We start from the raw sequence: 17,470 nt of genomic DNA on the forward strand, positions 1-17,470 counted from the left end.
CACTAATACATTCAAGAAGTTCTTGCATAGACGTTAATGAGCATTACTACTCATTTACATTTAATTTCTGTTTATTTGTTAGAGGTTATATATAGGTTCAAGAATATAAAAGTACAAAATGTACTAAACCATTTGTATGTGATTTTGACACTGTGATGAATCTTTTTATGTATACATCTTGATTTTGCCTTTAGATATTACAGTTTTCTAGCTAGGATTTCAGGGCAGAGGGGCACAGTATTTTTATGACAGACACTTTAGTGCTGTATCTTGACTGAAAAGGGACAACTTTATTATGTTTATAGATATAGAAAAATGATTGATTGAATAAAATAATGTGTTGTTGCTGAATTTATAGTGTTGAAAAGAGGTTTTTCCAATAGTTCCAAAGGGAACAGAGAGAAGTTGCACCACTCTATTTGGGCTACCTAGAACACTGTAATTTATATTATTTAGTTATAAACTGATGCGGTTTTAATCAAATCAATGTATTGCCTTTTCTCTATGAAGCATGTATGGTATGTTTGTCAGTCTACCATTTTATTTACTGGTCTATTATATTGTAATTTATAAACCTTACATTTATATAGCTTTGATAACATTTATGTAATAAATTATATATCAAACAGTGAAATGCTTCTTTGTCAATTATAACATTTAATTTTGTTTCATATAATGTTTCAAGAAGTAAAATGTTGCCTTTAATCACAACAGTGTGGGAAAAAATAAGATGATACCATAGCCATGATCAATACATCAAGATCGGCAAAACAACAAATATATATTATAAATAAAAACATAACTAAAATTAAAGCAAACTCTTAAATTGTTCTGTATTCTTCAAGCCATCTTCGAATAGTGTAGATTTACTGTTTGATAGAGTTGCAATCATGTCATTTCAGCCAAATGAAGATGTTAAAACTGATTAAACAAAACAATGTCATATGTATGCTATTCATATATGGGCGACAAAGTCTCTTGTGAATTCTTCCAGTTTCCTCAGATCACATTCAGCTACTGTCGGTTTACAGTTGACTAGAGATTCAAGCATATCACCCTGAAACCAAATCATCATATATGTCAGAATTTGAAAAAAAAAGGCAATTGATAACTGCAGATAATCAGATCGTCTTGTGATGCACAGGTTTTGTTAACATTTTTATTAAAACCAATGCCAACTGTTTAAAAACTAATTTGTGACTGCAAGACCATCAACATTTCACACAATGATTTAATCTTTATTGCAATTTTTCAGTAGACATAGGCTAGAACAAAGACAATGTGTGTATGCGTTCACATTTTCATGACAATTCTGCACAACTGGAAACTGCAGACAAAATTAATTATTGAGATAATTGGAAAATTGCTGTATTGCATTCGTAATACTAAGACCAGATTATTCACTTTGTAAAAATTATTTTATTAATACATTTTAAAACACATACAATGAAATTGGACAAGTTTATTTATAAAAATATGTTCAGCAAGATGACTTGTTGATATAGCGCCCTTAAAATAACTCACCATGGATACTTTGGTTTCAAACAACTTGTCTTTAGACACATCTGCCCAGCACATCTCAATAGCTCCTTGCGCTTCCGAAGAACATGGGGTCAAAAGGTCATTCACTGTAAGGCTTGGGTCCTTATTACACGCCCCTTGAACCTATAAATGTATAATAAACAGTTTATTTATCTTCATTTAATTGTAAGTAGTTCAAACAAATTGACTATAATCTGGGTGATAATTCTTTCTTAAAGAGAGGCAAAAGATACCAAGGGGGACATTCAAACTCATATAAATCGAAAATAAACTGACAACGCTATGATAAAAAAAGAAAAGGACCAAAAGACAAACAAGAGTATACAAACAACAACATGGAAAAGACTGGGCAACACGAACCCCTCCAAAAATCGGGGTTATATCAGGTGCTCTGGCTATCATTGGTGCAAACAGGAGACTTGTTTTATTTAGGGCAGTGACTATTTCGTCTGCTCCGGCAGAACAGCCTATTAAGGGCTATTTTACCGGTTTCGGCAGAACAGCCCCCTAGGGCCTATTTTACCGGCTCCGGCAAAATAGCCTCTTTAGCGATTTAAAGAGTTTTGCTATTTTGCCAGGCTTAATGCAGATTTTTCAGTGTTTTAATTTCTAATGGAAAGAAATGTAGAAACATACACATTAACTTATTAATAAGAAATCTCCAAAAGTATGTCTTCTTTTAAAAAAAAATGTATACATCAGCAAAGCATGCATATCAAAATTGATATTCTCATAAATAAAGGCAACAGTAGTGTACCGGTGTTCAAAGTCATAAATCGATTATGAGAAAACAAATCCGGGTTACAAACTAAAACCGAGGGAAACACATCAACTATAAGAGGAAAACAAAGGAACAACAGGAACACTGAAGTACAACAAAAACAAACGCCAACATACATAGAAACGAACTATTTGATAACAACTGCCATATTCCTGACTTGGTACAGGACATTTTAAGAAAAAATGGTGGGTTGAACCTGGTTTTATGGCTAGCCAAACCTCCAGCTTATATGTCAGTGTTAAAATACATCGCAAAAATGACAACACTACGTGACAGAAATACAGCACAAACACACGCAAGAACACTCATCACAGAGAAACGCACAAACAAATAATATAATAGTCGACACAACATGCAAACCGCAGAACAACAACGAACATCTTCCATCAACGACAGACACCACAGGACATCACAAACAGTGACGCACTTACGTAACGAACATGCAATCTCGAACTTTATACAACTATTTTCACTAGTACTGCAAGTACTGACTGAAATATGGATATCCTATAAGTTTTGAAATTGAAAGTTACTTTACATACAAAAAATATGTCTTTTTTAAAAATACAATACAATACAAAGGCAAAACTTGAATACTACAGTTTTATTTTTCTATGTTGTGTTTTATGTACTATTGTTTGTCTGTTTGTCTTTTTCTTTTTTAGCCATTATTTTCGAATTATGAGTTTGAATGTCCCTTTGGTATCTTTCGCCTCTCTTTTACAATTGATATATTAATTAAAAATTATGAAAACATGTTATGAGCAGTAAAATTACAGCAAATGACGGTACCATTGATAATTCATGTCAGCACCACAGTGTCAATTTATTGAAATATTGGTGTTACCCATTAGTGTGAAAACTCAAAACTAAAACATACATGGCTATAATTAAGTATGCCAAACGCCCGTTCCGTTTACAAGACTGAAACAGATGACCGTACCCACAACAACACTGAAGAGAAATGAACACTAACGATGTAGAAAGTTGTGCCAAATCTTGCTAGTCAATCTATGTATGGGAGTAGGAAATTCTGAAGGGTTTCGAATGATTTAAACATTGTCCGAACAATTTTACATAACATGACCAAATCAAGTCGAACCAGTGGTTGTAAAAACTCACCAAAGATAACACGTCTTACAATTTAGTACAATATATTGGCGTTTTTCGTCTGCATAAAACTCATCAGTAGACCTCAAACAAAATATTTGAACGATAAAATCAACGACGAAATTGAGAAAAATTGAAAACCAATAGATCGAAAATTGTGTCAAATCCTGCGGAGTCTATCTGTTACTTGATGTAGAAAGAATTGTTTTAACATCCATTTGCAGAAAATTACCGAATCAATGAAATCATGTTAGGAAAATCTGGACTTCTGTGCTGGTGATACCTTCTGGATGTACACATGCGATGCAATTCTTTCTGATTTAATTATCTCAACAAAAGAGTTGTTTTACACCAGGAACCGACATATTGCGCTGACCTTTCTTTAACTATATATTTACCTTTCTGAAATGTGTTGCAGTCTGTACATTTTTAACAGGTTTCAGCAAAGCCTCTTTCACAACAACTGATATGTCATATCCAGAAAATCTGCACATTATGAAAAAATAACTTTTAGATAAGGAATCGATAAGTTATTACATTTTATTATTCATTACTCACCAACCATTCTGAAACGTTCAGCAACAACTGCCATTAAGTGATATTATATCATTTAGGATTTTTGGGGTTTCTTAAACAGTAATACTATCTGTAGTACACATGTATGATCTTCCAATTCATAAATAAACCTATTCAAGGGCTTTACGTCTCTAGTCTGAACAAAAATACAATTATCAGCAGTCCATTTTGTGCTAATAAGAAAAAATGGACAACATATAAATTTTTATTCAAATCATGATTCCTAGAATCAGCAACACAATTTGCGATTTTGTTGGTATAATTCAACACTTTTGATTTATTTCTAGTCTTGATTTCATGTGTCCTTCGTGGCTCTTGTACTCTTTGCACGGAAAACCGCGCTGTAACACTTCTCACTATGAGAGGATTGATCTTTTTAACATTTCGTTTTGTATACTACATGCATTAAAAGGAATATACACTCAACCCAAAAATTATCTATTTATAAAAATTAATGCCTTGGATTCACGGTTTCAATTTAAACCTACCCATTCGTTCTTTTTCCTAATTCTATGAAGTCTTCATCTGTTAGAGAGTGAACAGCAATGCCTAATTGTGTTTTAAATATTTCAGATCTGTCCGAGGCTTCTGGTAACGGGATACATATTCTTTTCTCGAATCTAAAAATCATTATTCTAATGCAATTTTTATGTAACATTTTGTTTTCATTGGCTAAAATTTACCATCAAATCCGCGTCGCCGGCAAAACTGCATTTGTGACCATCAAATTGCCAATTGACGACGGCAACTCTTCAACTACAGTACTGTTATTCCTTGAATATATTGCTGTTGTGGTTGTATGTTACTATCAAAGTTTAAAAAAAAAATTGAAATACCTTAGTGAAAAGCATCGTATTTTCATTTAAGGTATAAATACGAACAGCTGTCTAGTGCCGAAGACTGTATGTCGAATTCTAGATGTCGTTTGGTTGTTTTTTAATCCGGTTGATTGTAAAGGGGTCTCCCGTGGACATACCCCGCCACGGTTTGATCATCCTAGTATCTTACCAAAAAATATTCATGTCTACCTTTCGAGATCACCATAAGCATCTCCTGTTGTTATTCTACCGATAGTTTTTGGCTGAAGGGCACCATTCGAAAATGTGCCTCTACACTTCCATGCTAATCAAATATAGCAGGTAGAAGCAGAAGCACCTGAGATCACCCCCAGTTTTTGGTGGGGTTCGGGTTGCTCGGTCTTTGGTTTTTTATGTTGTGTTTTATGTACTGTTGTTTGTCTGTTTGTCTTTTTCTTTGTTTTTTGCCATGGCGTTGTCAGTTTATTTTAGACTTCAGAGTTTGAATGTCCCTTCGGTATCGTTCGCCTCTCTTCTAGAAGAATCTATGCATGTTAGGTCAAACTTTCTGGAGCTTTCAAAAAGTTCCGGATTAACAAAGTGTGACACGACATTGAAAGCACAACGGGTCTTAAAGTGCTCCTATATATGTCACTGTAGCTATAACTGTCAGGCAACTCCATAACATGGGTGTTTGCCGACCTTGACTGTTTAGATATGAGGATACACGATTACAGTATCCATTTTCATTGAAACATATGCTCTTGTATAATGAAGATCGTGAAAGTAAAACAACAACAAGAATCGCATGAGTGTAAGTTGTAGTAAAATTACATATTTTGTCTAATTTTGTTTTCCATCTTGTACTCTTCCTACTTCCTACATAGGAAATTACTATGATTAAGTATAGCCTTATTCAAGAATTTGAAGCCCCTTAGAATTTCTACAAGGACATTCTGTATGCGATAAGTATATTTCATGTGAGAATATTAAAACGTTTAATAACTGACATTAAAATATTGTCAGGCTCAGAAAGTTAAACCGTAATTACCATTTTTAAATTTTACTTGGAAAATCTCTTTCCTTTTTCCTATCAATAATAACTTAGCGTGAGATATGCATCTCAACTTTCCAAAATCGAGTACAGAATATGCAAGAATGTACATTCTTTAGTAGTTCTCTGACTGGAAGGAAACGTTCATCTCATTTTATGTTTTTGTGTATAAATTTTCTTCATTTTAACATTCTCTGCTTGTCATATTTTAATCATAATAATTCCATATTGTGCCTTAACCTTAACTGCCATACTCGAAAAATTCTTTTCGTCTCGGAAGATTTACTAGTACATTGTATGAATTTTCTTGTGGGAATTTTTGATGATACCTTCAGCTAAAGACAACGTAAATTGTTAGGCTTCGGAAATAAACATGGGAGGGATATATAGCAGCGTAATTCAACTGGTGTTGAGGTAATAAAACTTATAATACCATACAGCACTAGCCTACCGCAATTCAAGAACATGCCAAATGTCGAACGACTAGATAATAGGATGGGTATTTTTTTCTTTTCGGAAAAGTATAATAGAAATACAAATCTTTGACATGCTCTAAACAAATGGCTTTGAAATACCTTTTGCGAGTAGACGGGTCTAACATCCAGGGTGTATTTGTAGCTCCTACTACCAGCACGTTTCTATTATCACCACCCATCTGGATTAGGAATTCCGTTTTTATTCTCCTTGATGATTCAAACTCACTATCACTACAACTTCCACATAAAGCATCTACTTCATCAAAAAAGATAATACTATGTTTGTGTTCTCTTGCTGTAGAAAATAATGTTTGAAGTAATCTGAAATTCATAAAATTCATAAAAACGCGTAACATTTACCCAAGCAAATCATAAATTGGTACAGTTATCGGCAGTGCAATTGTAATTCACCAGTCAAATCGTTGACCTTGTGTACTAATATTTCAAAAACCAATGTATATTCCAATATTTCTTATATTAGAATTGAATATTGAATAACTTCAAGAGAGAAAAAAAATGAATATAATCACAACTTTTAATTCCCATCTTCGAATGTCATTAAACACCAAAAATTAATGTGTCAGCATTGGTGTTAGAGTAAGTGTTCATTTTCCAGGGCACCTGTATTCACCATGCTTTTACGGGGTTAGTGTTTTGTGGGTTTTTCTTTGTTCTGTTTTATCTATGCTGTGTATCCGTTTTTATTCTGTAGTTAGTCCCCACTTCGGTTTTATCATGTATATCTATTATATAGTCATTTTATATATTTAATGTTTGCAAAATTATAAATTATTCTAATGATAAGGATGTTCTTGTCCCAGGCAGAAAACCCTGGCCGTGTTGGGCGCAACTTTTTGGAAGTTTTGGTCCTCGGTGCTCTTCAGCTTTGTACTTGTTTTGGCTTTGAAACTTTTTTCATCTGAGCGTCACTGGTTGGTCTTGTGTGGACGAGACGCACGTTTGGCGTTTTGAATTTTAAGCCTAGTACCTTTTGTTAGCTATTATTAGTGTGTTTCTTTGTCCTATATGTTCTCCCATTTATTTGTATTGTGGTCCTGTCATGTGATGTTGTCGTTTTGGTGTTGTGTTTGACGTTGCCATAAAAGCGGAAGGTTTGACATACCACAAAACCAGGTTCAACCCACCATTTTTTTTCTTAAAATGTCCTGTACCAAGTCAGGAAAATGGCCATTGTTATATTATAGTTCGTTTCTGTGTGTGTTACATTTTAATGTTGTGTTTTTGTTGTGTCGTTGTTCTCCTCTTAAATTTGATGCGTTCGTTTCCCTCAGTTTTAGTTTGTTACCCGGATTTGTTTTTATCTCTATCGATCTATGAGTTTCGAACAGCGGTATATTACTGTTGCCTTTATTGTTTTGGTCATGGTTTATACATCCCTTTTCGGTTTATGATTTTGATTTTCTCCTTTGTATCTCCTACTATATAAAAAATCCCTTCGTGAGTTTCATTTGAATACTGGCCAATGTTTGTTTTCATAAGATAACATAGTTTCCCTTACAGGTCATTATTTGTTAAAACACAATTTTGCTCAAGCATTATAGCTTAATTATATATTTATATAAAAGAAGTTTATTTGAAAAAATATCCGCTTCTGCACTTACTTTTCACCGTCTGACCATTTAGATGATATCTTGCGTGACGACACATAAAAGAATGATGTATTAGCAGCCTCAGTGGCTGCTGCTTTGATGAGATCGGACTTTCCAGTACCTGGTGGCTAAAATTGAAAGAGTTAATGTTTAAAAATGTTTAAATGTTTATCTTAAAGGACAGGAAAAAATAGGGGAAATATTAGTATCAACGGAAGGAAGTTGTGGGTTATTTTTAATTTATCATGTCCACAAATGTAACCGTTTTAATCAGATTGTTCTCTTGAATACAGTTATCTCAACAACCAAGTAAAGTTAACTTGAAATTAATTTAAATTTTTTTTAATATATTAAGATTAATTTTACGTAAATTTTACGTGAAGCTTATTCACATGAATTTCAAATTTCATATTTAAGAATGGCTACACATTTGTTCCATTTTGTTGTACTAGCATGCCAAAATTTTAAATATTTTTGCCTTGGGTACCACTAAGGAGATGTGTTGTCAAGGCGCATCTGTTGCAGTAAAATTAGTACCGCTTGATGTAAATACCATACAAAACAATGATAATTAATTTAAAAAAGAGGTTTTTTTAAATGGTAATAGAAATGAATATGTAAAACACCATTCAAGGGAGTACTGGATTTTTTTTAAATGTGAAATTCAGATTGTTTGCAATTCGAAATGAAAAAGAGAGTCGATCTGTTTATCAGGATTAAAGAAGAATTCCTGTGTATTTTGGTACGCCTTTAATTGTTGTTAAGTTGGTGTGTCATTCACTTTAACAATTCAAATATTTCTTCATTTTAGTCAGCACTCCTGTGTTGACCTGAATTTTCATCGATATAATCTCAATTGTAAATTAACTTTTAACAAAATGGTACTATTTAAAAATACTTAGGATTTCTACCCAAGGAATAGATAACCTTAGCTGATCTTAGCTGCAGTTTGCAAATCTTTTGGAATTTTGTGTCCTCAATGCTCTTCACTTTATTTTGCCTTTTTAACTTTTCTATTCGGGCGTCACTAATGAATTTGCATACGAAACGCGAGTCTGGTGTGCAAAATTGTAAGACTGGTATCTATGAGTGTATTGCCATATATGCACCAATTCTACATTCTCGGAGTTTCAAATATCAGTTTCAAAAACTCTTTCAAAAGGTTTGCAGGTGACTTTTGCAAAAGAAAACATATCTCCCCTAACTTGCATATAAATATGTGTTTAGGGTTTCTTATCACGATATTTGGTTGTTGCATCTCCATTCACAAATAAATAAAATCTATTTCCGATATTTACATTTCTATAAAACAAAATTGTTATTATGTATAAAAGACCTGTGTTTGCAAAACATAGTTGTTTAACATAATTATTTTTGGTTTTTAGGAATACATACACCATACAGCAGAATTCCTTTCCAAGGATGTCGTTTTCCTAAAAATAAAACAATTTTAAAAACAACTGTTTTTGTAACTTCACATATAATCTTAATCTGTATGTTTCAATCTTCATTATTGCTGCTTTACAAATGTGGTTTGCTGATTTTTAATTCTCGTGTACCTACAGGTTTTTATTTATTGTGCGTAACATAAACTTATTCATTACATTATTCAAAACTCAGTTGAGTTTGCATCAGTTTATATATGTAGCCTGACATGTTTCTGTCGTTGTTGTCCTTATTATTCATACAAATAGACGATAGGGCATCGATAGCTGGACGATATTACAGGAGCTTGAGGCTCGCACTCACTCCTTTTTTAGATGGGGATTTTTTAGTAGATATTCATTAGTTTTTCAACTATTTATTTTCTTATTTAAATGGTTCTTACACATACAATCTCATTATAGCAGCAGCTTATGCATGCAAATCTCTATTCTTATATTTTTCATTTGGCAAGTAATTTCCTTGCAAAAGATCACACACAAACACTTTAAAAGGAGTTATTGTTATCACTCTTTTACACGCTAAAACTTGGAGAAACAAATAGAAACAGGAAAAGGGGGTCACGCCCAAAACGCCTTCGAATGATTAAGTATGTTGGGAAAAAATCCATACTAACCAGTTTGACGTTATACTTTTGTATGGGATTTTAAACGTGTAGACTCCTCTCATTTTCCCACTATGAATACTAGTAAATACATACCGGAAAACAAATCTGGATATTTGAGAGGCAAAACAACACCTTCTATCAATGTCTTTTTGGCTGAATCCAATCCAACAACATTATCCCAGGACACATTGGGTCTTTCCATTAAAATAGCACCTGTAAATAGAATAATCACGTCCGAAAGGCCATATCTTTTATTTTTTGAATGAATAGCTCGAAGTTCATCAACGCATCAATTTTGTTTCCTGCTTTTTTTAGAATATCATTCAGATTACTATCATGATACAAGCTACATATTTTTTATATATTAAAGTAATTTGTTAAACAATATTAAACTCATATGCTGGAATTTTTTTTAAAAGTGTTCTTATATTGAAATATAAATAAAGGGAAACATGATATAAGCTTCAATGAGATATAAACTCGACGACATAATCCCTACAATGATATACAGAGAAAAACATAAACGGTCCCAAAAAGAAATAAGTGCCCATATAATGTATTCAGCGCTGAATCTCAATTTCTAAAATCATTATTGCATTTTGACGAACTAATTCCTTTGAACACGAAGTTATTAGACAATTATAGATGGTCTTTTTAGGCTCAGCGGTGTTTGGTCTCAAACAGTTTATATTTTGGTTCCCTTCTTTTTTTGTCATGAGAATTCTAAATGCAGGATGGTTCAGAAGCATGTATGTAATAAAATGAAATTGAGCTAAACATATAAAAAGTGTCGCATGCGAAGAAGATTATCGTTTGTCAATCCGGTGCACCTTAAATTAGTTTGATCACATTTTGATTGGCGCGAAGCATTAGTTTCATTCATTCATTTGCTATTCTTAAAAATATGTTCTTGTTGGCCCGTACACCAGTTTTTTTTCTTTTGATTTGCATAACCTCTGACTGTCATCTGGGTCTCGATTTCTTATTCCTCCTGTAACATGTTTCAACTTATGGACATTCTCATTGAAAATGGAAAGAAGCTGTCATAAATGAAAGGTTTGCAGCTGTGTTGATTGAATCAATTACATTGAACTAAACATAAAAAATACCACAAGCTCGTCTTCTTTTCCATCGACTATAACATCATTCGATTTATTTTTGGAAGGGTTCGAGTTGCTCATTTATGATGCATATGCCCTCTTGGTATATATATATCCTCCCTCTATTTCACTTCTATTTAGATATCCGATTTAATTTTTGTAAAATAAAATCGGGAAGGTCTTAAAAAAGAAGAGGCGTTAATGCTCCAACAGTTATAAATGACTTAAGTATGACCAATATTTTTTTTACTTATGCAGAGCACCACTCACCTGACATTTGATCGTTGAACATGTTTGCCCCTGTGGGCTCTGTTGAATTGGAATCTCTTATCTCCATTTTTTCCTCTGTCATGGCGAGTCTGCATGTAGGAAGCATAAACCATGCAAATAGGTATGTAACTGCAAAAAAGTATGATTAACCTATAGCATATCTACAATAATATATTAGGTATATGCAACAGCAGTTTGTTGGTAAAATGGAGGGGTATTTGTAAATCAAGGAAGAAGCATGCACTAACAACCGACTCCGACTGCGGGATTTTCTCGTTGAGTTGAAAACCCATTGGTGGCTTTAGGCTGTTTCTGCTCTTTGGTCGGGTTAGTTTCTCTTTGACGCATTCCCCGTTTCCATTCTCAATTTTATTTCATATAAATTATTTATAATAGATATTTTTCTGAGATAGTTTATTCAAAGTAGATGATTAGAGCAAAGATGTTAATACTGTTAAACGTTAGTCATGTTAGTGTTAACAATAATGGATAAGTGCATTGTATTCTAATATTTCATGCACTTTATAAAATTGCAACGTAGAAGCTGTGTTAAAAAAAATATTTCGTAGTATATCATGTCAAGACCTGTATCGCTGTTTGTGGTTCATCATTTCATTGAATTGCATTTCAAATAAAGTCTATATGTTTCCCTTCATTACCTTTCATCAGGAATGTGCCTTCATACGGCTTATTCTCATTTCGCCTTAGCTGTCAAAATCATTATATAAAATTAATCCCAGTTCGCCTTAGTACAAATTTTCAGGTACACAAGAATTAACTAAGGCGAAATGGGAGCTTGTGTAAACAATGTAATTAAGTTATTTTTTGTTTGTATTGCAATTAGTTGATATTTGTTATTTTGATGCCAAATTCTGCCATGAAATACTTTTTAAAAGAAGATGTTTTTTTTTAAATTTTTTTGTGTCCACCCGATTGTCCCACTTTTTAAATAATTCTTTTTATAGTTGCACTTCTTTTTCTGAATAAGTATTTTTTTACTTATGCGATATATTTTGTAAATAAAGTCTTATTAGAGATGACAAATAGGATACGGAATATTTCATATTTTAATGAATAAATAAAGACAAATATCACACAATCATAACAAATATTTTATTTCTGAATCAGCACTGAATTACAAGCACACTCAATTTCAGATTAGCATACTAATAGAGAAAATGTACATGTAATAAATAATAGCATGAGAAAAAGCACTGATACATAAAACATAAGAATTATTTCCATAAACATAAATAAATAATACTATATATGATAGTTCATATTGTGAAAAACAAGGCACTGATGTACACATTTGAATGTTCAAAATTTATTTAGTTTCCAAGTTTAAGGATGTAGGATGCTGCATCACCATACTGAATATAGTCAGTTGTACCATTATGTAGATTTTCCTTCAAAGTGGTGAATCTTTCTTCTACTTCTCTATACCTTTTAGCTTTTCCCCTCATCTTGCCACCTGCTGCATACTGTACTTTCTTTACCTCGTTAGCTGCTTGCTCTTTCTTGAACACATTGATAAATTCAAATATGTTTGTAAGTGCTGTTTTGACCCTCTTTTTCAGCTTGTTATGCCAGCCCTCTAAATGATTATTTATCCTGGGTCCTTCTGTTTGGTGGTGGTTCCAGGTTGGTTGTGGGTATCTGCCCTCTATCCATGTCAGAATTACATAGTCGGTTAATTTGGTGCAAGCATCTGTCTGTGGTACGTTTTCCAAGGCGTGTAACCAAACGATCTAAGGGCAGTAATGGTAAGGCTGCTGCACGACGGACGAGTTTGTTGACATCCTGGACATCTTTGTATTGAGTTTGAAGCCCATATTCTTGTTTCTTTTTCCATATGGCTTTTGCGTAGTGCAACAAAAAACCTTTGAGTTCTGCGTTTGGAAAGACATGAGCAACTGCATTTCTGGATGCACATTAACACAATTTTAAAGATTCTTTTATTATTTTATTTTTTTATTAAAGTTTTTTTTAATATATATGCTAACAAGTCTGTGGGAAAACAGTTTATTTTTGTTGTTCTTTTTAACTTTTCGTGTTGCATAATGTAAAGTTTTCTAATTGCATAAAATTCATAAAATTGCAACTTTTATTAAATTAAACACAAGAGAAGCAGCTTTCGTACTGACTAATGTTTTTATTGAAGATTTTTTCTGATTTCACAACTTTTGAAATCATAAAAATTGTCACTTTTAATAAATGAATATAAAAATAATAATTCAAGAGAAACACTTTCTTAATTACATGTTGTTTAAATTGTTATAAAAACACAGAGGTTCAATTTGTTTATTTAAATTTTTTATCTAAATTCACATTTCGCCTTAGTTCAATTCCCATATCGCCTTAGTATTTGTTTTACCTTTTTTACCTGGAATTCACAGTTAAGGCGAAATGGGAACACACCCTTCATACAAACTGTTGGTATTTCTATAACTAATTGTGAATTGCTTTGTAATAACAGGAACATATGTATACCAAAGAAGTAATATTCAAAGGCTACCTTTCACATTTATTTTTTAAGTGAAACTGCTGTTGTGTTTGTTATAGAAACGATATTTGACACGAATGTGTTTTCGTAAATGAAACATAAACTCTTTTTTATTTTGAAAACACATACTTTTGTTTATTTCTCAGTTCATTCAATGCCTTGATTTATTTTGTAATGATATTTTTATTTAGAATAGAATACATACGTGTATTTACTTCTCAGTTCGTTTAATAATTTGCTTGATTTTGTAACTAGTATTTAAACGTTTGATATAGATATATGTCATAGTACTGTATACAAACAAACATTTTCGTCCATATTGTTTGGAATTTAATTCTGTATTGATAATTTTTAGACTACATGAAAGCAACTTTTCTGTCTTTTTCAACATATATGCAATGATTAAGATCGCTTTTTCGCCCATTCTACGTGCCGTAATAATAGTGAAATCAAAAGAAAGCAAGAAATCTGGGTGTTTAAATTAGTTTTTTACCCATAAAGAACTTAAACCAAGCATCAATGAAACACAGTCTGAAAAAGTATAAATCAGCTACGAAAGCTAAGTAACTAATCCTGGTACCTTTGATAACTAACTAACATTGGGACTATGTTCTTTCACTAACATATGAAGTGATTTTTGATTAAGTCATTATCGTAGGGGCCAAGGGTTTGGTGATAAATAGGAATGTTTTAGTAATTAAAATCATTTGCAATAATATAAAACACAAACCAGTTGCCGTGCTGTGACAAAGGAGTAGGTCCGGTAAGGGCCGATTTTGGCCTCAAATTTCAAATTCATCTGATGACAGATTTTGGACACTTTTTAAACACTTAAGTGTCTACTTCAGTCAATTCAATTCGTTTATGTGAAAGATTTTAACTGATTTAGTCATTAAAGACGCTCAAATTCAAGCTTTAACATGAAAAAGCTATCAAATATGCCATAATATGTCACTTTTCACATGGTTTTTGTCAAAAATGAAAGTGGCCGCATCCGTGTTCATCCTCAACCTTTATATATGTTGTGTATTATCATCAAATACAACTTACATTTAAATATTAAGAATGAACACAAATGCGGCCACTTCCATTTAAGACGAAAACCGTCTAAAATTTAACTCAAATGCTAAAATTGTGAAGATTTCAGTAATTTAGCATCACTTAACGCTGCTAGTACCCCATATATGTGCATTGTATTGTCAAATACAGCCCATATTTATGTAGCAGAAGTATTCTACTTTCCAATAAATATATAAAAGTTTACATTTTAACAATTTTGTAAAACTGCTATATTTTGGGGCCAAAAAGGGGTTTTACTGAACCTACTCCTTTGATACTTGGACCGTCAGTATAGGTCATACGATGGCATGAAAGCCATCTTTTCTTGATAACTATATCCACTTTATTTCTATTTTTGATATTAATTTACATCATTTTCACATAAAGTTACAAACTGATACATGTAATATTATAACTGTACAAATAGACACTAATTCCATTAATATGACTATATAGGCCTGATCTACTTAATAGAATAGTATTACACAAAATTTATATCAACAACTTGAGGAAAATTACCAAAAACAAGCAATAAAATTAACGTGGACATAAACCGATATGTAAAATCAATTAATGATACCATAAATATTTTAACAAATAAATTAGGAATGGTAACAGTTTTTGTACATTATGCATTCTTAGTATAAACTCATTATACATACCAGAATTGAAATTGTGTACGCCCGACGCGGTTTTCGTCTACAAAAGACTCATCAGTGACTCTCGAATGAAATAAATTAAAGAAGCTAAATATAGTACAAAGTTGCAAAAGCTTTGAGGACCAAAATTCCGAAAGATTTTGTCAAACACAGCTATAAGATAATGTATTCCTTAGGTAGAAATTCCTTAGTACTAAAAATAGTATTTCGAAAAATTCAAATGTTTGTAAACAGTTGATTTATAATTATGACCATATCGTGCTGACTATTGGGCAGGTGATATATAAAAAATCTATACTTAGAACATACCTTTAATTTCGAAAAAAATAATTTGAACCCATTCTTTTCAAGAGAAACATTGTTTTCACTCTGAAAACCTACTACACTATCGCCGTGTATTTAAGCAAACACCTCCAACTTATTCGGTAAAACTGATGTTGTAAATCTATATTGGATCCTTGATCAATCGATACAATTTTGTTTCGAGTCACATGAATGAGCACATGACTGACTTAAAATAGATATTACTTGTTTGGCATTATTTCAGTCATTTAAATTCTTTATAATATTCGTATTTAGGAATTATGTCAATCCATTACTTGGGATCACATGCTATTAGTTGAATCATATGACTTTTGCAGTAAATAGAAACTGTCTTATGTTCATGAAACAAGAAATTAGGATTCACTCAGTTGCATGGTAGTTTGTTTTTATTCCTATCATGTGATACCAGTCATGTTATGGAATAAGGGTCAAGAATATGTGTTCCAATAGGAATATATACTATTCCATTGTTTATAAATAAATCTGTTAGGTGTAACAAATATACATTGACAGTCATACATTTCAAATGCTTTCAGTAGAACTTGTTGTCTTATATTTTTTCATGCAGGATATTAGACTGTTTCATGTTATTTATCAGGAAAAAAGAACATAGAATCGAAATGAAACATGCTTAAAAATTGTTTGACATTCTTTATTCCAAAATTATATTTTCTCGATATTTGGGACACCCCTCTTTGATACATGTTCTCCATGTTATGTGAATAACTCAAGTGGTCCGTTGTGCGGTTCCTGTTTTTCCAATAGGATCCTCCGTGTTCTTCATGAAATGTAAAAATAACAAGTAGGAATAAGTTCTGAAAAAGGAGGGTATTAACATTAGAAATAGGACAGTTGGAAGATCACAAATGAAACTTTTTTTTCAGTTAACAGTTTTCAGTTTGCAACATAAATTAACACAAGTATTATCCTATCTCACATGCATTCAATAACTGGCAGTAATTTTTTTTAATTTTATGCAAAGATTCTACATGAGATCATTATACAATCTACCAAAGAAATTATTTTACTATCAACCTTGGTCTATGTTTCGAACATCTCAATCTGATCACAATATGTGTGTTACAGGAGAAAATATGAAGTTCGAATGCCTTTGTAATCAATTTAGTATCAAAGTGTTATTCCGTACAGCAAGGTATTTCTACCCACAAGCATAAATGGCATATGACTGTCTGGCACTTTTCGGAATTTTTGGTTTCCAAATGATCTTCAACCTTGTATTTGATTGGCCTTCTAACACGTTTGATTAGAGGGCAACAACTAGTCATTCTTATGTAAACACACGTGTGTTTGACATGACAGATTATTATTATTATTTGATGATTTTTAAGAGACAAAATTAAGTAAAGGTTTGTCTCACGAACGAACTTTAAACACCAAGTTTTTTCTACCCCCAGGTATAGATTGCTTTAGACGTATTTGCCACAATTTTTGGAGTTTTCATATTTGATTTGACTTTCAAAATGTTTCGATACGAACGCCACTGGTGAGTTTAATTTAGACGAAAAGCGCATCTGGCATACAAAATTTAAGTCTGG

At 32.3% G+C, this 17,470-nt stretch overlaps 1 protein-coding gene across 1 annotated transcript; it reads right to left on the reverse strand.

Annotated features, from left to right (window-relative positions):
- Window positions 1-767: 767 nt before the first annotated feature.
- On the reverse strand, window positions 768-16,081 carry LOC127702098 (vacuolar protein sorting-associated protein 4B-like). Its single transcript, XM_052206114.1, has 10 exons — window positions 15,900-16,081; window positions 11,367-11,495; window positions 10,090-10,209; window positions 9,342-9,379; window positions 7,959-8,074; window positions 6,436-6,657; window positions 4,498-4,629; window positions 3,832-3,919; window positions 1,525-1,665; window positions 768-1,057 (listed from the first exon to the last, which is right to left on the reverse strand). The coding sequence occupies exons 2-10, from the start codon at window positions 11,470-11,472 to the stop codon at window positions 956-958; spliced, it is 1,065 nt and encodes a 354-aa protein (XP_052062074.1). The 5' UTR covers window positions 11,473-11,495; window positions 15,900-16,081; the 3' UTR covers window positions 768-955.
- Between the last annotated feature and the right edge of the window lie 1,389 nt (window positions 16,082-17,470).

Source organism: Mytilus californianus, unplaced genomic scaffold (assembly GCF_021869535.1).
Source record: "Mytilus californianus isolate M0D057914Y unplaced genomic scaffold, xbMytCali1.0.p SCAF_5, whole genome shotgun sequence".
Lineage (NCBI taxonomy): Eukaryota > Metazoa > Mollusca > Bivalvia > Mytilida > Mytilidae > Mytilus > Mytilus californianus.

Excerpts from the sequence above, each read along its gene's own strand:
- LOC127702098 (XM_052206114.1), bottom strand. The coding sequence starts at position 11,472 with ATGCTTCCTACATGCAGACTCGCCATGACAGAGGAAAAAATGGAGATA. Across the intron at positions 9,380-10,089 it reads ATATCCAGATTTGTTTTCCG|GAAAACGACATCCTTGGAAA; the intron begins GTATGTATTTAC and ends TTTTATTTTTAG. Across the intron at positions 8,075-9,341 it reads AAGGAATTCTGCTGTATGGT|CCACCAGGTACTGGAAAGTC; the intron begins GTATGTATTCCT and ends TTTCAATTTTAG.